The 24,892-nt window shown below is 41.1% G+C and overlaps 1 protein-coding gene across 1 annotated transcript; it reads left to right on the plus strand.

Annotated features, from left to right (window-relative positions):
- Positions 1 to 1,987: 1,987 nt before the first annotated feature.
- LOC100013050 (arylacetamide deacetylase-like) lies at positions 1,988 to 23,221 on the plus strand. Its single transcript, XM_001364183.3, has 5 exons — positions 1,988 to 2,273; positions 8,975 to 9,182; positions 14,265 to 14,334; positions 15,988 to 16,159; positions 20,826 to 23,221. Exons 1-5 carry the CDS (start codon positions 2,136 to 2,138, stop codon positions 21,432 to 21,434), a joined length of 1,197 nt encoding a protein of 398 aa, XP_001364220.2. The 5' UTR covers positions 1,988 to 2,135; the 3' UTR covers positions 21,435 to 23,221.
- The last annotated feature ends 1,671 nt before the right edge of the window (positions 23,222 to 24,892 follow it).

Consider the following 24,892-nt stretch of genomic DNA (forward strand, 5'->3'; position numbering starts at 1 on the left):
TTGTACCTGCCAAGTAGCCTGGACTGGGCAGGGACCTGCCTTAGGATCTGCTTCCTCAGGCACTCTGCTGCCACATGGGAATGAGCAGTTTACTTCACTACTTCTGCTTCACCCCTTTGCTCCCTTGTAGCCCCAGGGCTCTGATGCCACCTGAGAGTTTATAGATTTTCTGCCTTCTCTACCTGTGTGGAGTCCCACCACTAGATTTGTTCCCATTCTGCAGCTTCATTGCAACTGGCAGGGTCATGGGCTGCTCTCTGCTCTCCTCTTACCCGTGTGAGACCTACTCCTCCAGCTTCCCTTTGCTTTGAGGTAATTTGGGGTGTGTGTGTGTGTGTGTGTGTGTGTGTGTGTGTGTGCATGGAAGGATCAGGGAGCAGAGTATGGCTATACTCTACCATCTTCTCTCCCAGTAAGCAACTCTTTCTTAGTCTCTGTTCTAAGAGTTCTAAGGAGAGTAGTTCCTGCCCTGCTTTCCAAAGCTTTAGGGAAGATGTTTACATTTAAGATTCAGGTCTCCACCCTGCCAGGTCTCCATGGAGCTCATTTACCCTAATGATTGAGCAATTTGGAGCTCAGGGAACTTAGAGATCTTATAGGAAAAAAGGAAAAAGCACGGAGCAAGCACTTACTATATATTTTACAAATATGATCTCAGTTGATCTTCACAACAACCCGGGGAGGTAGGTGCTATTGTTAACCCCCTTTGACAGTTGAGGAAACTGAGGCAAACAGAGGCTAAGTTACTTGCCCACAGTCTCACACCTAGTAATTCTCTGAGGCCAGATTGGATCTCAAGATGTCCTGACCCCAAGTTAGAGCCCTATGACCCAAACCACCAGCTGCTTCTGGGCAGCGAAAGTTAAAGGAGTTGAGGGTCTCACATGAGTTTGTCTCCCACGTAAGTGGTAAAGCCAGAACTCAAACCCAGGTTTTCTAAGCCCCAGCCTAATACTCTGTCCACTGCATCACTTGCCTCCGGTTCAGGAATTTTTCTCCCTTTTGGTGGACTCCTTTATCAGGTCATCTGGGGAAAGCTTGTCAGAATCTTGTTTTAAATGCTTAAAATAAAATCATGGGATTACAAAGGAAATCAGTTATAATGGGAGGCAGTGATCAACTTACTTATCCAGAACAAGTCCATGGGCATCTGATGCATGGAAGCTTAGGATGGAGTGGGCAGGTGGGTCTCTAATTCAAACCCTTATTGAAGTAGCAGGAGGCTGAGGGCATAGAGCACTGAGTTTTGTCTAAGAAAGATTTGTGTTCTAATCCAGATTTAGATCACTATAAGTTGTGTGACCCTGGACAAGTCACTTAATCTCTATCTATTTTAGTTTCCTCAACTATAAAATGGGGGCAATCATAGCACCTGCCTCCCAATGTTTTTGTGAGGATCAAATGAGATAAGACTCTTGTAAGAAGTTCTTACTACAATTCTTGACCCATAGTAGGTGCAATAGAAATGTTTTTTTTAAACCCTTACTGTCTGTCTTCAGACAGAAGACTGGTAAGGGAGAGACAATTAGTCACATTATTAGGAAGTGCCTGAGACTGGATTTGAACCCAGGACCTGCATTCTATCAGCAGGACTGCAGGACTCTATCCACGGTGTTATCTAGCTGCCCTAAATGCTTATTTTTCTCGCCTGGATTATCACAGCGCCCTTGAACTCGGAGCCCCTTCCTGGTCTCTATTTCTCTTTACTCTCCACAGCTAGCAGCGTAACACTCAGGTCACTTTCCTGCTCAAGAACCTTTTCATGGCCTCCTGGGCTCAATATATCAAGCTTTGGGGCCGGATCCCGAGCCTGGCGCTCCAGCCTCCTGCTGTTACAACGTGCCCCTTCTCCAGGCTTCTCCACAAGCCGGGCTACTCGCTCGTCCCCCAAGTCCCGGCTTGAGCGCTTTCAGAGGAAATCCTCTCCTGACATTTGATGCTTGTTTGTGAGCCTTGCTTGGCCTCAGCCTCAGAGGAGCTCTGCTCACCCTCCTCCTGGGCGGGGACAAGTCAAGAGTTGGGGCTGCCTCGTGGCAGAGCTCCCTGCGAGCAGCAGCAGCAGCAGCAGCAGCAGCAGCAGCAGCACCAGCACCAGCACCAACAGCACCGGCAGCACCGGCAGCACCGGCAGCACCATGGGAAGGAAGTCTCTGGGGCTCCTCATTGCTTGTGCCCTCCTGGCCCACTCCCTGTACACTCCGCTCCCAGAGAACATCGAGCAGTCATGGAGACTGATGCTGACCTGCGCCTTCCTCAGGATCCAAACGCATCTGGTGAGGGGGAGCTTGGCTGGCTGGGAGGGAGGCGGGAAGGGACATGCTGCCAGGGAGGAAGATGGGGGTCTCCCCAGGCCTGCCTGCTCGGGGCCTCCAATGGGGAAGTGTTGTTTGTTGTCTAAAGGAAAATGCTTTAGAGGGATCTCGGTGAAGACTCCGATTGGAGACAGTGAGGGGAGGCCGGGCAGGAGTTAATGGCTTAGGCACAGGTTTCTTATCTTGCCCAGAATGAAGCCTCCGCCCCTCTTCTTGGCTGCCAGATCCTGCCATGCTGCCAAGCATAGCTTCCCTCCCCTTTCTAGCCTAGTTTTTTCTTTCTTTCTTTCTTTTTTCTTCCCCCAGCTAACATAACTATGTTTGTCTGTTTGTTCCTCATTAGAATGGTAAGCTCCTTGTGGGCAGGAATAGTCTTGATTGCTTGTAGTTGTATTCCTGGTGATGAGCACAGGGTCTGATACACGGTAAGCCCTGGATAAATGCTCTCTCTGTCCATCTCTCTGTCTGTTCATCTATTTATCTATCTGCCTGTCTGCCTGCCTTTTGGTTTGTACATTTTCCTTCCTTCCTTTCTTCCTTCCTTCCTTCCTTCCTTCCTTCCTTCCTTCCTTCCTTCCTTCCTTCCTTCCTTCCTTCCTTCCTTCCTTCCTTCCTTCCTTCCTTCCTTCCTTCCTTCCTTCCTTCCTTCCTTCCTTCCTTCCTTCCTCCCTCCCTCCCTCCCTCTCTCCCTCCCTCTCTCCCTCCCTCTCTCCCTCCCTTCCTCTTTCTGAGTATGGTTGGGCATGTAGAGAGACAGGAGAGTTCATGAAAACCTATAAAGGTGATAAAGGGGGCGGTGATCAGCAGTGACAAATACTGAAGAGACATTAAGAAAGATGAGGACTGAGAAAAGGCCAGGAAGATGTGGCAGGTTGGATAGCACTGGTAACCATGGAAAGGGCCATTCCATTCGAATCAAGAAGGTAGAAGTCAATTTGCAGAATGGTTAGAAGAGAGAGAGGAGAGGAAAGAGAGAAACTGAGTCTGGATGGCCTTTTTCTTTTAAAATAAAATACTAAACTACATCAAATAAATGGAGAATTTCCATATGCTGTAATAGAATAGAAATGGACATTCATGAAATTAAAATTATTTATCATGTACTTCTTGCTTTTCTTTTTTGTTACCACTTATTTTATATATAGCATGTTATATTATTATATATGGCATTACATGTCATATGTAATAAATATATCACCTATTATATAACACACTATTAACATAATACATACATTTTTTAAAATTAAAATTAAATTACATTTAAAAATTAAAATTTAAATTGAAAATCTTATGTCTTGGAATCAATACTGTGTATTGGTTCCAAGGCAGAAGAGTGATAAGGGCTAGGCAGTAGGGGTTAAGTGACTTTCCCAGGGTAACACAGCTGGGAAGTGTCTGAGGCTGGATTTGAACGTAGGACCTCCCATCTTTAGGCCTGGCTCTCAATCCACTGAACTACTCAGCTTCCCCCATACATTTTAAAAATAAATATGCAATAAATTATAATATACATATCCAAGAGGAACACATTCTTACATTAGCTATGTCCAAAAATCAATGTCGTTCTTTTTTTTTCTTCCTCCATCTTACTCCCACCTTCACTAAGAAGACAGGTAATATAATATGGGTTGAATATATATTTTCATATAATACATATTTCCCTGTTTGTTACATTAGAAAATAAGACACATATAGCTTAGACTAGAAAAAATCCATGGAGAAAGTAAAGTGAAAAATGGTACTTTTCAATGTGAATTGGAACCCTATCTGTCCCTTCTATGGCAGTGAATATGCTTTTTTATCATGAGTGCATTGGAGTTTGTCTTGAATCCTTGCCTTGTTGATAATAGTTGTTGCATACCAGATATATTAGCATCTTGAAAGTATTATTGGCATATTGATATTGTATCTTATGTGTTCATATACCAGACTCAAGGTCATGTTACTTACTGATTATTGTATTTCCAAATCTTCAGTCCAAAGGACAAAATTGCCACAGGGTCCTAGCTTCCACCTTGTTGGACCACATTCCTTTCCAAGTCACATGTTTGATTAAGCTCCTTCTCTTTGATTACATGATTGTCAATTGAGCCAGTGTTAAAACCTATGCCATATCATATGTTCATTAGCTACCTCCTACTCCACATTCCTAAATTCTCCAATAAAAGTTTGAGGACACGTGTAGAGCTCTCTCTCAATTCCATCAGAGGGGCAAGCATGATGGAGCCTATAGTTTTTAACTCTTTGTTTCTGAGTCTTTATTCCTCTCTCTCCCCCCCCCCCCTCTCTCTCTCTCTCTGTCTCTCTCCCTCTCTCTCTCTCCCTCTCTCCATCTCTCTGGCTCTGTCTCTCTGTCTCTTTCTCTCTCTCTCCTTGTTTCTGTATCTGTCTCTTTCTCCCTTCTCTCTCTCTCTCTCTCTCTCTCTCTCTCTCTCTCTCGCTCTCTCGCTCTCTCTGTCTCTCTCCCTCTCTCTCTCTCTGTATCTCTCTCTCTGTCTCTCTCCCTCTCTCTGTCTCTCTCTGTCTCTCTCTCTCTGTCTCTCTCCCTCTCTCTGTCTCTGTCTCTCTCTGTCTCTCTGTCTCTCTGTCTCTCTCATCTAACCATTTCTCCTCAGTTTCCAATCTCCTTCTCAGGTGTCCACCCATGAAAATATTAATATGTAACTGCAGGAGGTTACAATAGTTAAGTCATTCACAAATAAACATAATACATTATTGTTGTTGCTATGTAAAATGTTCTTCTGGCTCTGCTTACTTCACTTTTCATCAATCCATATGTTTCCCTGGGTTTGTTTTTTTTGTGTGTGATCATCTGGTTTTTCATTTCTTATGGAAAAATAGTATTTCATTACTATCATAGACCACAACTTGTTTAGCCATTCCTCAATTGGTGGCTATCCCCTCAGTTTCCAGTTTTTGCCTCCATAAAAAGAGCCTCTATATATGTTTTAGAACAAGTAATTTTTTTGCCTTCTTTCTTGATGAGCTTAGGAAATAAACCTAATACTATTATTACTGGATCAGAGGGTATACATAGTTTTATAATTTTTTTAGTATAATTCCAGGTTGCTCACCAAAATGGTTGGATCTGGTCATAGTTCCACCAACAAGGTACTAGCATCTCTATTTTTCCATATCCCTTCCAACATTTGTCATTTTGCCTCTTTATCATTTTAGCCAACCTGATAGGTATGAGAAGTTATCTCAGAGACGTTTTGATTTATATTTCTACAATCAATAGTGATTTAGAGCATTTTTTCATATACTTATATGGCTTTAATTTTTTCATCTAAAACTGTCTATTCCTATATTTTATCTCTTTATCAATTGGGGAATGGCACATATTCTTATATATTTGACAAAGTTCTCTCTATATTCTAGATATGAGACCTTTTTCTAAGAAATTATCTATAAAATGTCCTCCCTATCTTATTGGCTTTCCTTCTAATCTTTGCTACACTAGTTTTATCTTGAAACAAAACTTTTTAAATTGAATGTATCCCAAATTATCAAGTCTATATTTCACAATGCTTTCTTTCTATTTTTCCTTCTAATAAATCCCCTTTATCCCTCAAACTTCTTTCTTTCTGTCCAGGACAGTGGGCATATTTCTACTACCATTCTAGGCATTTAGATGGGTAATTTTAGAGACATCCTAGACCAGTGATGGCGAACCTATGACACATGTGCCAAAAAGGCCCTCTCTGTGGGCACACTTTTGGTCACCTGCCAGTTTTTACTAGAAAGCCAGAGGGACTGGAGGAGAGCTGTTCCCCTCCCCCTCTCCATGTGCCTGAGGCCATTCCTCACTTTACCCTGCCCCTCTGCCTAGCAGCCTAATGGGAGTGCTTCCTCCCTCCCCTTTCTGGGGTAAAGTGCTGGGGTGGGGTTTCACATGTTGCATGAGGGTGTGGGGCAGATGGCATCCTGTTGAGTCTGTGGTGAAGGTAATTCCTATGGTGGGGTTGGAGAGGAGCTAGGTTTGAGGGAACCATAGCTCACAGCATGGCACATAGCTGGAGAGGAGCAGAGAGCTCAGGTCACTCTCCTCCTCCTCTCCACACATACCTCTCATCACCACCAATCTCCCCCCCCCCCCCAGCAGGCCAAAAGAAATTCTTCTTCTCTACCCTGCCTGGGGTAAGCGGGGGTGAGGTAGGGGGAGTGAAAGGGGTGAGGGGGTGGGAGATGGGGCATGGCATGCCATCTCTAAAAGGTTTGCCATCACTATTAGGCTCTTCCTTCTCTCTCCTGTCTGGGTCTAATCAATGGCCACACCTTGCTGATTACATCTGAATAACAATTAAGCATTAGTCCCTCCTTTCTCCACTTACAATCTCAGGTCTTCTTCACCTCCAGGTGGTTGAAAGGGAGTCCTAGTTCGATTGCTTCCTTCCTTTCTTCCTTCATCCTAGATCCTGAAATAGTCTTTTGAAATAATCTTCCTAAGAACAGGTCTAATCATGTCATTCCTCTGCTCAAGAACTTTCTATGGTTTCCTTGTTTATGTAAGATAAAATACAAATGAGTTTTTCAAGTTCCTCCACATTCTGACTTTCATTGGCTCTTTCAGCCTTGTTTCCCAAGACTGTACTTTTGGCACTTTTGATTCCAGTCAAACTGGATTGCTATTAGATATTCCTCAAACCTGACATTCCATCTAGAATATTTCATTTGCACATGCCATCCCTTATGCTTGAAGGAAATTGTCTCTAATTTCCCTTTGAAATTCTTACCATGGTAAAGTTCAGCTCATAAGTCACATCTTCCTTAAAGCTTTCTCAGATTTCTTTTCACAATCCCTCCAATCCTATTGCTCTCCTGATTAAAATTCTTTTGCATTTACCTATCCTTATATCCACTCTTATTTGACTCTTTTTGCCTCAGTTTTCTTATCTGGAAACATGAACTGGAACTGGAAAAGGAAATGACAACCCTCCAGTATCTTTGCCAAGAAGACCCCAAATGATTTCATGAACTACCAAAATGAGTGAACAAGAACAATAATGGCAACACCAACAATACCTACTGTGTCCCCTGGTAGAATGTAGGTCTCTTGAGATCACAGATGATCTCATTTTATTCTTTGCATCTTCTGTGGCCAGAATAGGGTCTTGCATAGACTTAATAATTTTGCTTGAATTGAATTGGAAGCTTTGTCATCAGGTTGGACTCAGTAAGAGGACTAGTATACAGAACACAAATGCACGCCAAAAGCAATGGATTTTGGATGTCATTATTCTCTAGTTACTTTCTGTTAAATGAGGAAATGGTCCTCAAGCATGGTTAGACCTGACTTTTAGGGTGAAATGGCTGGAAAAAAGGGGAGATGGGTGTACGGGAGATGAATTCTTGTATTGGAAACTCCACTGAGGCCATAAGGAGTACTCAGTGTGAATTCTGTCATACAATGTGACACATGTATGTTGTGCTTATATGTGTTCATGTACATGTTCATGTATGTGTGTATGTGTGTGAAGTATAAATGCTAGAGTCAGTTTAGGTTTGGGGGCCAACATTAAGCTGAGGTGCAGAACTGAGGCTAACAACCCTAGTGATCATGGTAGTCCTAGAAACTACAAGATAAATATAACTTCAGCTATGACACTTCCAGAAGGCTAACATTGGATAATCAAACTTCCATCAATGATGTACCTACTATGTGCCAGACTTTGTGTTAAGTGCTGGGGATGCAAGGATAGGTCAAAATGGTCCCTGTCCTCATGGACTCCTCCATTCCAGTGTTGGGGACTGGAGGCAAGCCACTAGATAGAGAAGAGATGCTCCCCTAGGAGATAGATGGGAGCTAATCACAAGGACCCAGCTGGGTTTCCTTCCATTTTTGTTCTGGTCAAGAAGTTGATGCACTTAGTTGATTCTGGCAGCCTGGATCTTAAGCAGCCTTGGCATCATCATGCTTGTTTTTGCTTCTATTTTCAGAAGTATTTTGGCTGAATTAGCTGTAACCTCCTTGGGGCTGTAAGGCAGATTTGGTGGTCCAAGCTAGAATCTTATTGGTTTAGATTGTTATGGAAACAGCACCGGCATGAGGAAGACCCGGGCTCCAGTCCCACCTCTGAGAATAAATGGCTGTGTGCCCTGTGTGTAATTGGAATCTCACCCCCAGAACTACAATTCCCAGCACCCCACTCTCTTTCTCACATTATGCGCTGACATAGGCAGGATATACATTTTGTGTAGCCCCACCTCTCGCTCTCTCCTCTTGTGATCGCAGGCAGCTGTGGGCAGGCTTTTTGAGGGTCAGGAGAACTTGCTCCTGCGGGTTTACTTTTGTTAGATAATTAGGTTTTTATGCTTCTATTCCTCTTTTATTCCTTCTCCTTCAAGTGATTATTAATAACTTTATCTAATTAATACTTGGAGTGTTGGATATTCATTTAAATCTCACACCTCCAGGTAAGTGACAGAAATTCAACGAGTCTCAGTTTCCTTGTCTATTAAATGGTGATCCGCCAGCATCATTGTGAGGCCAGATGAGATAATGCTTCCAAAGCACTATGAAGACACACAGCTTTTGCAATGTGACCTATGGTTGGCAACCCTTTGGGGAACGTTGGTGCCTCAGTGGACACAAAGTGTGCCGACTCCTGCACACTCCTGGAATTCACAGCGGGACTTTTCATTGTGTTCTTGGACCTCAGGCACCACTTTTGGAGATGCTGGGATTTAGACCTTTGCTGTTGTTGGAAGCCCTTGCAGTGCCACCAACCTCGGATGAAAACGTCACCGTGGCAGAGACCCTGTTCAACAACGTTCCAGTCCGCGTCTTTGTGCCAAAGCAGAAGTCATCCACGCTGAGGAGGGCTGTGTTTTATATTCATGGTGGTGGCTGGGCCACAGGAAGTGCTGGTAGGTACCTTCCTTAGGGATGAGTCTTGGGGTGGCCAGTGCATTTCAGTAGCCTTTGATGTCAGTCAGAGTGTTTTGTAGTTAGGAGGTAGTAAAAGCCCAGAGGAGACAATGAGACAAGAGAGAAAGAAAAACCTGGGGAGGAGATGAGAGCACTGGAGGGGAGCTAAGGAAAGGGGGAACGGGGAGAGGAGGGGACAAGAGAGGATGAAGGGAAGCCATTCCAGGCTTTCTGGGCTTCAGTGGAGTTGAGTCAAAATGGCATTTTATTAATTTACCAAGGTTAAGATCATGAGCGTTGGTCATTTACAGGTGACAGGAGCCTCTACACTGAGGATACCAAGTCACTTTGGTGAATACACAATGAGAGTATAGTTGGATGGTCTTTGGAGGTTTTGAGGTAGCTAGTGGTTCTGTGGATAGAGCCCTGGGCCTGGAGTCAGAAAGACTCAGATACTTCCTAGATGTGTGATCCTGGGCATGTCATGTAATCTCTCTTTGCCTCAGTTTCCCCAGTGGTAAAATGGGGATGATAAACAACTATCTCCAGGATTGTTGTCAGGATCATTTTTGTAAAGGGAGTAGCATAGTGTCTGGCACTTTATAGGTGTTAGAACAATCCTCCTGCGGAAGGAATCTGTCTGAGATAATTGGTTTGACTGGACCTGTGAATTCATCACACACAGAAGAAAATTCCTGAAATGGAAATGTAAACATCAGTCACCAGGAGAAGTGGCCTGGGGGCTCTTGAGAGATTAGCTAGAACTAGGTAGGAAGACCTAATTAAGACATCCATTTCCAAAACGTCACATTGCCCATTAGGTCCTTGGCATCTATGGGGCTGGGGTGGTGATGGGGAGATTTGGAGTCAGAAGACCCGAGTTCAAATTCTACTCTGCCCTTCACCTCCTGTGTGTCCTTGAGAAGTCAGTTTTTCCTCAGTTTCCTTATCTGTAAAAAGAGGGTTTGAACTTTATTTGTCTTTGAGGACCCTTCCAGCTGCAGACTTAGGATCTTGTGATTCTAAGTCTTTTTGCTCTCCAGTGCTAAGAGCACATAAACAGTACTTGCACATGGTGCTCCCCTTTTTTCTAGACCTTATGCCAATGAACAATTTTGAAGTCAGAGGCCTGACTGGGCCTGAAGGATCCTGTAATCCTGACGTCACTAAGCAGACAAGTATGTTTCTGATGCATCTTAGAGCCCTTGACCGAAGCCTTAGTTCAAAATTCTGGCCCATGTCCCAACCTGGCTGTGACGACAATGTCTCAGAAGGAATTTTGCCAACAAGAAAAGGGAGAGCAACAAACTGTGTATAACTTGTAACACTTCAAAGAGTAGTTACAGCAGTTAGGAAGACACCAAAGATCAACAAACTGGGCAGTCAACCAATGTCTGACTATGGAGAGAGGACGGTCAGGACCGAAGATGACCCCCAAATTTGTATTTCTCACCCTGCTCCAGCTCCTGAATTCCTCCTGCCTTCCCTGCTGCCCTTCTCCACCTGGATGCCAATGATCAGCATTCAGTTCAGGCCTCTGGTGTTTTCCGAACTACTTTTAAATTCTGCAAAGCCTCATGTGGTCTCGCAGTGAATCGTGCCAAGGGCTTTGGCCTCAGCCTGAGGAATCCTTTCAGATCTGGCCCCTTTCTTTGGTTTTCCTCATGGAGTCACAGAATCTGCACATTGGAAGGGACCTATGGAGTCATCTAACCCAAACTCTCCATGAAATGAACATGCTCTTTAAAATTTCTCACCTCTGCTGTCTAGGCTCTTTCCAAAGACCTCTAAGGAGGATGCATCCATTATCCCTCAGCAGCCCATTCCAAAGGGGACAGCGATCATTATTTTGATGTCCCCCATTGACCCTACATTAGCCTCTTGGAGAATTCCATTTATTGCTTTTGGCTCTGTGTTCTGGGAGGCAATATAGCCCTCAATCCCAAGATAGCAATTTATGGATTTGAATGAAGGCACAATGTTCCACCCTAAATCACTGCTTCTTTAGACCTTGCTTTTCTTATATGCACAATGGGAGGATTGGACTCCAGGACCTGTGACACTCCTCCAAAGCCCAAGTCTAAGATCCTAAGGGATAGTCCTATACTTGTATTCAGGAGACCTCGGTTCAAAGGAGCTGTATCATTACAAGCAAGATATTTAACCTTTCCAATTCCAATTCCAAATTTTCTCTCTGTAAAAGAGGGATAATAATAACTGCATTATATACCTCACATACCTTGTAGGAGTAAAGCAAAATGTAAACTGTAAAGGAAGGGCATCTAGGTTGGGCAGATGATAGAGCATTGGGATTGAGAAGACTCATCTTCATGAATTCAAATTCTGTCTCAGACTCTTACTGGCTGCATGACTCTGGGCAAGTCACTTAACCCTGGCTGCCTCAGTTCCTCATCTGTTAATGAGCTAGAGATGGAAATGGCAAACCATTCCAGTATCCTTGCCGAGAAAACCCCCAAAATGGGGTCACAAAGAGTTAGACATGGTTGAAATAACTATAGAACAACAATAAACTCTAAAGCACTATAAAAATATGACTTATGGGACAACTGGATAGCTCAGTGGCTAAAGAGTCACTCCTCAGATACTTCCTATGTGTCCTTTGGGCAAGTTACTGAGCCCCAACTGCTTGCCCTGACTGCTTTTCTGCCTTAGAACTGATACTCAGTATGGATTCTAAGAAGAAGATAAGGCTTTATTTTTTGTTTGTTTGTTTTTTTTCCATTTGAATGAGTTTATTTAGTCAATTTAGAACATTATTCTTTGGTTACAATAATCACATTATTTCCCTCCCTCCCCTCCACCCACTCTTCAATGTGCAATTTCATTGGGTAGTACTTGTGTCCTTGATCAGAACCCATTTCCATGTTGTTGTTTACACTAGGATGTTCATTTAAGGTCTACATCCCCAACCATATCCCTTTGATCCATGTATTCAAGCAGTTGTTTTTCTTCAGTGTTTCTACTCCCACAGTTTTTCCTCTGAATGTGGATAGCGTTCTTTCTCATAGATCTCTCCAAGTTGTTCAGGATCACTGCATTGCCACTAATGGAGAAGTCCATTACATTTGATTGTACCACAGTGTGTCAGTCTCTGTACAATGTTCTCCTGGTTCTGCTCCTCTCACTCTGCATCACTTCCTGGAGGTTGTTTCAGTCCCCATGGAATTCCTCCATTTTATTATTCCTTTGAGCACAGTAGTATTCCATCACCAACATATACCCCAACCTGTTCAGTCATTCCCCAATTGAAGGGCATCCCCTCATTTTCCAATTTTTGGCCATCACAAAGAGTGTAGCTATGAATATTCTTGTACAAGTCTTTTTCCTTATTATCTCTTTGGGGTACAAACCCAGCAGTGTTATGGCTGGATCAAAGGGCAGATAGTCTTTTGGCTCCCTTTGGGTATAGTTCCAAATTGCCCTCCAGAATGGTTGGATCAGTTGACAACTCCACCAGCAATGAATTAATGTCCCAACTTTGCCACATGCCCTCCAGCATTCATTACTTTCCTTTGCTGTCATGTTAGCCAATCTGCTAGGTGTGAGGTGATACCTCAGAGTTGTTTTGATTTGCATCTCTCTGATTATAAGAGATTTAGAACACTTTTTCATGTGCTTATTAATAGTTTTGATTTCTTCATCTGAAAATTGCCTATTCCTGTCCCTTGCCCATTTTTCAATTGGCGAATGGCTTGATTTTTTGTACAACTGGTTTAGCTCTTTATAAATCTGAGTAATTAGACCTTTGTCATATGTTTTTGTAATGAAGATTGTTTCCCAATTTGTTGCTTCCCTTCTAATTTTGGATGCATTAGTTTTGTTTGTACAAAACCTTTTTAATTTAATGTAATCAAAATTATTGCTTTTACATTTTGTGTTTTTTTTCTAGATCTTGCTTGGTTTTAAAGTCTTTCCCCTCCCAAAAATCTGACAGGTATACTATTCTGTGTTCACCTAATTTACTTATAGTTTCCTTCTTTATATTCAGGTCATTCACCCATTCTGAGTTTATCTTGGTGTAGGGTGTGAGATGTTGATCCAAGCCTAATCTCTCCCATACTGTCTTCCAATTTTCCTAGCAGTTTTTATCAAAAAGTGGGTTTTGGTCCCCAAAACTGGGATCTTTGGGTTTATCATAGACTGTCTAAACAGTCTAAATTTGATCTAAATTTGATAATGGTTGGTTCAAGTCTCCCACTAATATGGTTTTACTGTCTATTTGAAACATACAGTTATTTTTTGGGAAAAGGGATCAACATTAATGTTGCCTCTTCCTGAATCAGAATCCCTTTGGTTCAGTTCCATTGTGGTACCACACCAATAGCTGTCCTGGGGAACAAGTGAATATTATTTTCCTGTGAAGAGAAAATAGTGTATTCCAATCTTGTCTTCTCCAGCATGACTGGATGCTGACTATTTTCATCTTGCACATTGTCCCCTCCTTTGGCTCTTTGGAAACCTGTTCAAAGTTCAAAAATCCTCCTTCATCAACTCCTCTTCTTGAACATTTCTGGCAGCCAGCTGCTTTCTGTGTCTTGGTGGACACATTTAGGGAGAGCCTGGTCCATTGAAGTTATGTACAATTATCTCTTCTACATTGTGGGGGTTAAGGAGTGTGGCAACTCCACAATCTGGAAAATCCAAATTAATTTTTGGCCTTGGCTTATACCAGAGAAAATGTCTGGTTTTTTTCTTTTTCTTTGATTTTTGCCTTATTATAAATTTTGGACTATGTATGCATTTCTGACTTTCTCACCTTTTTTCTGTATCATCTGCAGGCCTTCTCATGTTGTCTGTGGTTTCAACAAAATTCCCCCCAAATAATTCCCATATAATTTCTTTTACTGTCCCGTACTCTATCAAAAGACCATGATGACTTTCTATATCGCAATATAGAAGGGAGACATTTTTTTCTGGGTAGATCAGTGCTGTTAGGCCTTGAAATTCACTCTGAAATGACCTCTGTCTATTGGGAAATGACCATTGCATTTCTGTGAGAGTGGGAGATATCTTTTTACTTGTCTGTCCTAATCAGGCTAATCTAATCTCTTGTATTTTAGCCTGGGCCCCTTATGATGAGCTGGGAAGACAGATGGTGGAGAATCTGGATGCTGTGGTCGTATCAACTAAGTAAGAATGATTTTGGTTTTAGCCTTGATGTGTTAGGAGAAGAAGTTCATCACCTTCCATGGTTGTTGGGTTTTTGTTTTTAAAACCGCTCAGATGCTTCTAAGGCATCATGGTGTGTGGAAGGAAGGCCAGCTGTGGAATCAGGAAGACCTCAATGAGTCATCTTGGCAAGTCACATAATGGCCACAGAGAGGGATGCCAGGCAGGGTCAAATAGATTCTCTAATGTTCCAGTGGGGAAGAGATCAACCAGCCTGAGAAAGATCAGACTAAAGGGTCCAGAACCACCAAGTGACTATTGTTTCTTGTTAAGCTATTTCAATTTGGGAGCATCTAGATGGTGTAGTGGAGAGAGGGCCTGGCCTGGTGTCAGGAAGACCCAAGTTCAAATGTAACCCCAGAAACTTATTAACTCTGTCATCCCAGGCAAGTCACTTAACTGTGTTTCCTCAGTTTCCCCATCTGTAAAATTAGCTGGAGAAGAAAATGACAAACCAATCTGGTGTCTCTGCCAACAGAATCCTAAATAGGGATGACACCAAGAGTTGGACAGGAGTGAAACAAATGAACAAAATCAATTCAATTATCTCAATATCTGGTGATTGAGAGTATAGGACGAATAAGTATGGGCCCTACTGGATATTCTTAGAGCTTCTGCTGTCCTTCAAGGAAGAGGGGGTTAATTCTCTGAATTAAACAAAACCTTTTAACCAAACTTGACCTGATATACATATGAGTTCTCATTAGTTTTGAATTCCATGAATTCTCAAGGTAGAGATGAGACATTTCTATTTTCTGAGACTCAGTTTCCTCAAGGGTAAAATGAGAAAGTCAGGCTCGATGGGAACTCTTTTTTCTCCACCATCCAGGTGGTGATTGCTGTATTAGGAAGTGGCATTCTGAAATCTGCTGAGATTTGGAATGACTCTGATGCCAATGTCTAAAATGATTATAAAATGAAGAAGTTTTGAGGAATCCCTTTGATGATACAAGCAAATGAAATTACTCAAAAAATAAGAAAGGCAAACTTTTAATTTTAAATCAACTATTCTTCTTTTTTATTGGATAAATCCTGGCCAAATACTCCAATTGCTTCATGTGTGGAGATGCATAGTCAAATTTACTTGTTTTCTGTAATATAAGTTCAATGGTTACAAAAAACCCCATTTTTTTATGTGAGCAACATTATTTGGTGTAAAGACGATTCACAGAACTTCTTTGCAAATTTTAAAAAGCACAATTCAATTTTTTCCCCAGGGCTTATAATATAGGCAGGGAATTTTCTTTACCAGAATAGCTCAGGGTGTCAGCCAGTATGTGTTAAAGGTGGGATGTGAACTCAGGTCTTCTGACTATTCACTGGACTCTGCTGACTTTCAGAAGTTTTGATAAGGACATGCCAGGGAGAAGTATTCGAATAAACAATTCCTCAGTTGATGAACCATCAAGCATTATTTCATTAAGTGCTGGACATGGACTCAGTGTGGCACTGACACAAGAGGCAGAAAGGCAGAAGGAGAAGCCAGCAGCACTCCTTCATGGGGACATCAACAAAAACTGCAAAAACAGCCAACAACACGAGTCAGAGCCTAGGACTTTAGTATTTATCTTGAACTCATCATTATTCAGTGACTTTGGTTTTTCTCCTCCAAAGCTACAGACTGTCACCCCAGTATCACTTCCCAACCCAGTTTGAAGATGTATATGATGCTTTGAGGTGGTTCTTGAGGAAGAAAGTCCTTGCTGAGTATGGTGTGGATCCCACCCGCATCTGTATTGCAGGAGACAGTGCTGGGGGGAATTTAGCCGCAGCTGTGAACCAGAAGGTACCAGGAGAGATTTATGTTTCTTTTTATTGAATGTCCTTTTCAATGTCATGTTCATGCCACCAATTTTAAGAACTGAAACTGTAAGTAGTGATTATTTCCTTTGAGAATGTTAAAGGAAAGAGCAGATAGAATGAACTTATTATCTTCTAAAATGCGTTTCTTGCTTCTTCCTGCTAGATGTGCATCTTTTTATAAAAAAATAAAATATTATGGGAATGCCTTGTAATGCATTGGTTCTAGAATACTCTATCCACACAGCATAATAGTTCAATGACACAATTAACCTCGTGATAAAAAGAATTCAAAATGGCAGGAGGGGGACTATTGATCTACTTGAAATTTCAAACCCTATTCCTTTCATTTGATAACGTACGAAACCTAATGGAACCAGTTCATTGACCTCCAGGGGTTGTGTAATATTGTCTTTCCCAAGAGGTTCCCATATAAATGTATTAAAATGAAAGCTAATTTCCCACTCTATTATGTTGAAAAAATCATAGAAATGTTGTTGCATACCTTACTAAAAATGATGTGAAGTTCCTACATAAGATGAGGAGGAAGATTATCCAAGAAAGAAGTTGAAAGAAAGATGTTCTAAGAAGGTGGAAGGGAGCCATTTTTAAGGAGAGGTGGTTGATAAATAGAGAATAATGGAAACAAAATGGTAACTTGAGTAATGGACATTCTAGGGAAGAAGCAATATTTTTACTACATGGAAAAATTAAGGAGGAGCCAGAAACTGCAACAAGATAAGGGGAAACCCATTGTTGGCCCCTGGCATAAGAGAGATCATGAAGATGAGTTATTCTACTCTATGGAGTCATAGGACCTTGGTTCAAACTCTTCCTCTGATGTTTACTACCTGTGTAATCTTGATGAGCCAGTTTCACATGATGGTCCTGTTTACTTTTTTATTAAATGAATGTAAATAAGTATTTCAGGAGCTTGAATGACTGCAGGGAACTGGTTCTCTGAATGTTGAGAGATGGAGCCATGCTCCTCCCCCCTTGTCATTGGATTCCACTTATCTAATCCATACATTTTCCTATACCAGAGTTCTTTGCCTATCTCTGGAATAATGCTCCCTGAATTTTTATGGGAACTCATCTCACATTATGTTTTTCCATGACAGCCCTACTTTGCTGTGGATGTAAATCCTATGCTACTCTTGTTGCGTGCTGGCCCAGCACATTTTCCTTGAGGGACCTCCTTAAACTCAGCCAGATGAATACTGGGAGAAGGAGATACACACACACACACACACACACACACACACACACACACACACATACACACACACACAGAGACAGAGAGACAGAGAGACAGAGAGAGACAGAGAGAGCAACAGACTTACATAGAGGAAGTAGAAAGTAATCTGAATAGGAGCTGGGGAAACAAGAAACTTGTATACAAAAAATATACAAGATAATTTCAAGGGAAAGAAAATACTGAAAGGTGGTGCAGGGGATGCTTTACAGATGATGCAAGGTCTGAAGGAGGGGACCCTTTAACTGTAGTTTAAAGGAAATTCAGCTGTCCAAGTGCTTCAAATAAGGAAGAAGTTCCTGCCAGACAGAGAGGACTACCTATGCCAAGACTTGGAGGTAGGAGATGAAGAATTGTAACATTGAACAAGCCTTTACCCATCTTTGAACCTGATGGGATTAGACTAAATGGTCTCTCTGGCTCCTGTCAGGTATCTGGATATTGAATTATAATTATTTATTAGTAAAAGTTGGAGAAGGAAGAGGAGGAGGAGGAGACAGAGAGATAACTTGGTCATCCTAACTTTAAAAAAATGTCTCCCAGATACTATTGAACTCAAGCCTCATGGCCCTCCTCAGTGCAAGCAACTAGATTTCCATGACATAAAAGATAAGGATCATGCCTGCCAAATGGTGAAGACTGACTTCCAGTCCCAAGCCCCAGAGCCCCACACCCCCCAGTTCCCTTTCTTATAAGGACCATGACATTTGTTCTCCATCTCTGATTGGCCATCTCTGGGTGGGCCCCCAGTTAGACAGGTCATTCATGGGGACTTCCAAATATGTAGCTCTTGGACTTTTACCAGGCTCTGCCAGAAGGCCATGTAGACACATGTGCATGGCCAGGCGAAGGAGAGCCTGGTATCAAGAATCTCATTTTCAAACTGAGTGAGGACATTTGAAATGACAATTAAATCTCACAATATCCCCTCTGATTCTATGGGAGATTAGCATGGCAATCTCCCCACTCTTGAGTCTCCAGATTACCGTGCTAGTGTCCCCAGTGAGTCATTCCATATATGATCTATGCATTTCAGGATTGCCTCACCAGGCTGCATGAGGGCACAAAAGATACCATACATTTCATGGAGAGCATAACTACAATTTGGGTGTTTCTTAATATATTAAAAAAGATTGATGGGGGCATTGACAAATAGCGCTTAGGGATTGTTCTCCTTTTGACACAAGGGTTTTACAGTCAGGATAAAATAACAGCATGTGAGCAGAATAAAAGTGGACGAAGGGTCCAGCGCCCCGTAGTTCAGTCTGTCATGTCCAAAGGTTGACTCAGAGCGTTTGATTTCTGGGGACCTTCTCGATTGCTGTCATATTTTTTAGTCCATTTGGAATCATGATGGTCCTTATAGCATCTTTCCTGGACCAGCTTATTGGAGACACCTTTTCCTAAAATTGCTTTAAAAGATCTTAGTCTTGGTACTTTTAGAATAACTTTACAGTCCTCCCTCAGGAGGATAAGATACGTCCCAGGATCTAATCCTAACATAAACTGAATGAAATCCATCAACAGTTGACTTGGAAAAGGGTGTATGGTTAGGCTACTAGGTTATTGATCTAGGAAGGTGTTAAGGAATACATAGATCACTGCTCTCAAAAACAAGAGGAGAGAGAAAATTAAAAATATATAAATCGAAGTATAAATTAAAATAGTAAAAAAGGTCCTGGTACATAATCAAAGTCTCGTGGAGGTAGTTTATATCCTATAAGCATGTAGGTCAAATGCAGCAATATTGCCATAACCCACAATCTGCTATGAATAAAGAAAGTTGCACAACCAAAGAAAAAAGGGGACAGAAGTCTGACAAAAAGGGGGAATGTGGTCCCCTAGTCTGATTTATACTCTAATCATAGGAATAGCAAGCCAGAGTTAGAGCCAGATAGGAATATAGTTTGGTCTCATATCTTATAGGCTGAAACAGAGAAGACCAACTTCAGAACTTGCGGAACAGAAGCTTCCCCGAATCCCCTGAGTTAGCTCCCCTCCTTGGGCTCTGACATTCACCAGCCCCACAGGGGATATTGACATCAGTCATCATGTGCCCAGCAGCACTGATCAGTGGCTTTTTAGTGGCCACTTTTCCTGCGATCAGACTCAAACATCAGCTAAAGTTCCATAATATTTAATAACCAATGGTACATTTCAATAGTCTCAGCATTGGGATATACAATATTGTCAGAACTATTAGATATTGTAAACTGATCATTCACTATCAAATATCAATCATAATTCTATAAAATCAAGCTTTTTTAAAATTTGCATTTAAATGAGAAAGGGAAAAAAGAAAAAAGAAAATTGTATCTCAAATCCCATTAAATGATGTAACAGTCAAAATGTGCATGAAAAAATTCAGTGATTACTTGAAAGTGAAATCTTATGTCTCCTTATTATGGTCATGATCCTTAGTATGAGTTTACATAATTCTTTCTCCTGGTGAAAGTTTGGCATAAGCTTTAATACAACAACAAAGGCAAATTCTGGAAAGGACATAAATTCCCAGGGTTAAAAAAGGTCCATTTAGCTTTAGTTGCCAACAAACCTGTTCCCTGTAGCCAAGTTACACCATACACCATTAGTTGTGACATAGGTCTCTAAAGAAATTTACTGAGTTTTATTCCAAATCCTTGAAGCTCTTGGACATTTCTTTTATTTTAAGCCCTTACCTTCTGTCTTGGAATCAATACTGTGTATTGGCTCCAAGACAGAAGAATGGTAAGGGCTAGGCAATGGGGGTCAAGTGACTTGCCCAGGGTCACACAGCTGGGAAGCATCTGAGGATGGATTTGAACCTAGGACCTCCTGTCTGTAGGTCAGACTCTCAATCCATTGATTATAAATTTGACTCAGTTCTTTATAAATTTGAGAAATTAGACCTTTTGCTCTCCAGAATGGTTGGATCCATCCAGAACTCCATCAATAATGCATCAGTGTCCAAATTTTGCCACATCCCCTCTAAAATTTATCACTTTCCTTTATTGCTATATTGGTCTACCTGATAGTTGTGAGATGGTATGTCAGCTTTGTTTTAATTTACATTTCTCTAATCAAGACTGATTTAGAATTTTTTTATATGATTATTGATGGCTTTGATTTCTTCATCTGAATATTGCTTGTTCATATCCTTTGACTATTTGTCAATTGGGGAATGGCTTGTACTCTTATAAATTTGACTCAGTTTTTTATAAATTTGAGAAATTAGACCTTTGTCAGAGACATTTGTTATAAAAAAGAAAGACTTTTTAAAAATAACAAATGTTTCTTACCTCTTTGAGCACACAAGTCAAAGGTGGGCAGATGATCAGTCAGAGCTAGTAGGATTCCCAAATACGGGTCTAACAAGTTATGAATTCTAATTGAGCACTATATTATGGATCTTTTTCAGCTCCTGGATGACCCAGAAATCAAGATCAAAGTCAAGATTCAGTCTTTAATTTATCCTGCTCTTCAGGGCCTTGATATGGACTTACCATCTTATAGAGAAAATGGCCATCTGCCATTCCTGACAAAGCACCAAATGGTTGTGTTTTGGAGCAGATATTTCACCTCAGATGAGGCATTAGAAGAAGCCATGGCTGCCAACAAACATACACCTGTGGATTCCAGCCATCTCTTCAAGTTTGTTAACTGGAGTACCCTGCTGCCTGAGAGGTTCAAAAAAGGACATGTGTATACCAGCCCAATTCATGGACCCTCTGACCTTGCAAAAAAGTACCCAGGATTCCTGGATGTCCGAGCATCCCCCCTATTAGCTGATGATTCTACATTACGGCGTTCACCCTTGACTCATATCCTCACCTGTCAGTATGATGTCTTAAGAGATGATGGACTCATGTACCTCTCCCGCCTCAGGGCTGCAGGTGTCCAGGTAGTCCATGAGCACGTGGAAGATGGGTTCCATGGAATCCTGTCATTTGGCAGCCCAGTAATTAATCTTAAAGCAGGTCTTAGGGTAGTGAACAAGTATCTGAAGTGGCTAAAGGAAAATCTCTAGCAATGATTCAGATGATCCATTCAACCAAGGGCCAGTCCCTTCACTGTACAAATCACAGTATGCCTCCTGGCAGGAGGTGGGTGGCTTGGAAGGGGTTTATACAGGACTAAGACATGGTTCTTTATCCTACAGAGATCAGATTTGTGCACAAAGAGTTGTGATATGAAAGGAGAGAAACCATATACATTGACACATTACCAAATCAAAAGTCCTAAGTGTTTTGGAAAAAGTAAAATGGTAAGAAGGTAAAATGAGATCAAGAGGATCCAAAGGATGCTCAGTAGAGCTCCTCTCTCTGCCCTGAGCATCCAACATACACTCCCAATGCTTACAGCACATGTCAACTTGATGTCCAAAGAAGAAAATGTAAAACAATCTTGTCAACCCTAAAACACTATAAATGTCAATGGACGTTGTAGTTGTGAGTTTTTGTTATTTTACTGTTACCAGCCCCTCTAATACACTTGGTCCTAAAATACAATCCTTGTCCTTTCCTCTATAGGCCTGCTTGAATTTCCATATTCCCTCTTTCTATGGATGCCCACCAAGGTCCAAAATATCAAGTCAGAATTGGCTCTTCCTTCTTCGATTTCTCACCACCATTCACACAGTTGCCCAGTTCTTCTGTTTCTGCCTCTTCATCTATTGCCACTAGCTCCTCTTCCTTTAATTCACTACCACCATTTGAGTCAGTCCTTCACTGACTTCCATCTGGACTATTGCTATACTGCTCCTTCTATTTTCTCTGCCTGCAGTGGCTCCTCTCTGTAATCTATTCTTTTTAGCTTCCACCAAGCTTATTTTTTATTTAACAAATGATGTCATCCTTTTTTTTTTCCAGAGGATAACATTTTCCTGTTAAGAGGAGAAGGTAATTTTTGCCATCCCCACCCCATTGTATGCAAAATACAACACTCATTCTTACTGAAAACACTAGAAAGTATAGGAATAGAAGGGTCGTTCCTAAAAATAATAAGCAGTATTTATTTAAAACCAGCAGCAAGTATCATCTGCAATGGGGATAAACTCGAAGCCTTCCCAATAAGATCAGGAGTGAAACAAGGATGCCCATTATCACCTCTATTATTTGACATTGTACTAGAAACACTAGCTGTAGCAATTACAGAATAAGAATAAATTGAAGGCATTAAAATTGGCAATGAAGAGACCAAGCTCTCACTCTTTGCGGATGACATGATGGTCTACTTAAAGAATCCTAGAGAATCAATCAAAAAGCTATTGGAAATAATCAACAACTTTAGCAAAGTGGCAGGATACAAAATAAACCCACATAAGCCATCAGCATTTCTCTATATTTCAAACAAAGCTCAGCAGCAATAGTTAGAAAGAGAAACTCCATTTGAAATCACAAGCCAATATTAAAATACTTGGGGATCTATTTGTGAGACAAATGCAGAAATTGTATGAATATAATTGCAACACACTTTTCACACAATGAAGTTAGATATAAACCATCTGGAAAAACATTAATTGCTTGTGGGTTAGTAGTAGTGTCTTTAGAAATAGAAAGTAGTGGCAGATTGAAGGGAAAAGAACAATATCTATTTTGTATGTTGAATTTGAGATGGTTCTGAGTCATCTCATGGGAAATAACCAATAGACCATGAGCAATTAAGATCTACTGTTCAGAGAAGAATCAAGGACTGGTTATGTAGATCTGGGAGCTATAGGCCTAGATATTTGAACTTAGAGGAGTTAATGAGGTAATTAAGAGGTGAGATATCAACCCAAGGTATTAAAGGACATCTAACTTTTCCAGAAAAAAAGAGAGAAAGGAGAACAGTCCCTCTACTAATTTTAATTGTACTAAACTTGAATTTAGGGATCCTTTAAAACTTATGAAATGTTTCCTTCCTTATATTTGGGGCAGGAATAGGGGTCTAAAAATGTGATTCCATCCACATAGGCAACAGCTGGTGTGGGAACTCCCTCCACCAATGCATCCGTACAGATCATCAACCTGTTTGTAACTTCTATTAGTGTAGGTTTACCTGGGCTGATGAGGGATTAAATGATTTGTCTAATATGTGACAGAAGAGACTTAGAGCTGAATCTTCCTGTGACTTCAAGGTTAACTCTCTATTCTATTTGTCAAGCTCCCTATCTTTAGATGAATTACCATTGTGAATTATTCCCACTGAGGCTGTCTTGACTAACCTACGTTTTCTTGTCTTCTCCTTTCATGTGTTCAATAAAGTGTTGATTGTTACTTTTTAATATGTAGCATAGCTTTCAAGAACTAGAAATATCAGAAATTTAATTAAGGAATGATCTAGAAATCATAGATCCAGAGTCCTTCTTTTTTTTCTTTTGGTATTAAATATGCTGAACACATCTTGGGAATTACTATTTATTTATTTTTCCTTTTAAAATTTGGGATATTTTTCTATGGTTACATGTTACATTATTCCCTCCACTCCCCTACTCTTTCCTCTCCCTTCCTAAATCCGACAAGGAATTCTACTAGGTTATCCATGTATTGTTGTTCAAAATCTATTTCCATGTTATTCATATCCTCAGTAGAGTGATCATTTAACATCCAAACCCCAATCATATCCCTATCACACTATGTGATCAATCACATATTTTTCTAATGCATTTCTGCTCCCACAGTTCTTTCTCTGGATGTGGACAACATTCTTTTTCATCTGGGCAAAAAAAGATATCTGTGGGATGAATCTTTTGTTTCCCTATTGGGGCAGCTAGGAAAGAGGGTATTTTCTTTCCTTTAACTGACTGGATCTGAGCCAACTGAGCCACTTTTCTAATAACTTTATCCTAAGTTCCTCTAGATTGTTCTGGATCATGGCATTGCTGCTAGTAGAGAAGTCCATTACATTTGCTTTTACCACAATGTATCAGTCTCTGTGTACAATGTTCTCTTGATTCTGCTCCTTTCACTCTGCATCAATTTCTGGAGGTCTTTCCAGTTCACGTGGAATCCCTCCAGTTCATTATTCCTTTCAGCACAATAATGGGAATTAAAATTTAACAGGAGGGTGAGGAAATTAACCAGTTTGACTTCTCTCATAGTAGTGTAGGGCATGCTAATGTAATTATCTTCATATTTGTATTTATCATAGAATCTGAAAGGCATAGATTTAAATTAGAAAGAAACCTCAGATAGTACCAAATCTAGTCTCCTTCATTTTTTAGAGAAGAAAATGAGGCAAAAAATTGTTAAATGACTTTCATGGTCACGCATCTAGTAAATACCTGAAGGCAGGCTTCGAACCTCGGTCTTTCTGACTTCAAGTCTCTTATCCATTGTGACACAGTGGCTCTCTGGATATTAAATAACTTTATTATTTTTGGTCAATTTCAAACATTATTTATTGCATACAAAAATCATTTTCTTTTCCTCCCTCCCCTTCAGCCCCCCCCCCCAGCCGATGTGCAATTCCACTGGATGTTACATGTGTCCTTGATCCGAACCC

Source organism: Monodelphis domestica, chromosome 8 (assembly GCF_027887165.1).
Source record: "Monodelphis domestica isolate mMonDom1 chromosome 8, mMonDom1.pri, whole genome shotgun sequence".
Taxonomy (NCBI): Eukaryota; Metazoa; Chordata; class Mammalia; order Didelphimorphia; family Didelphidae; genus Monodelphis; species Monodelphis domestica.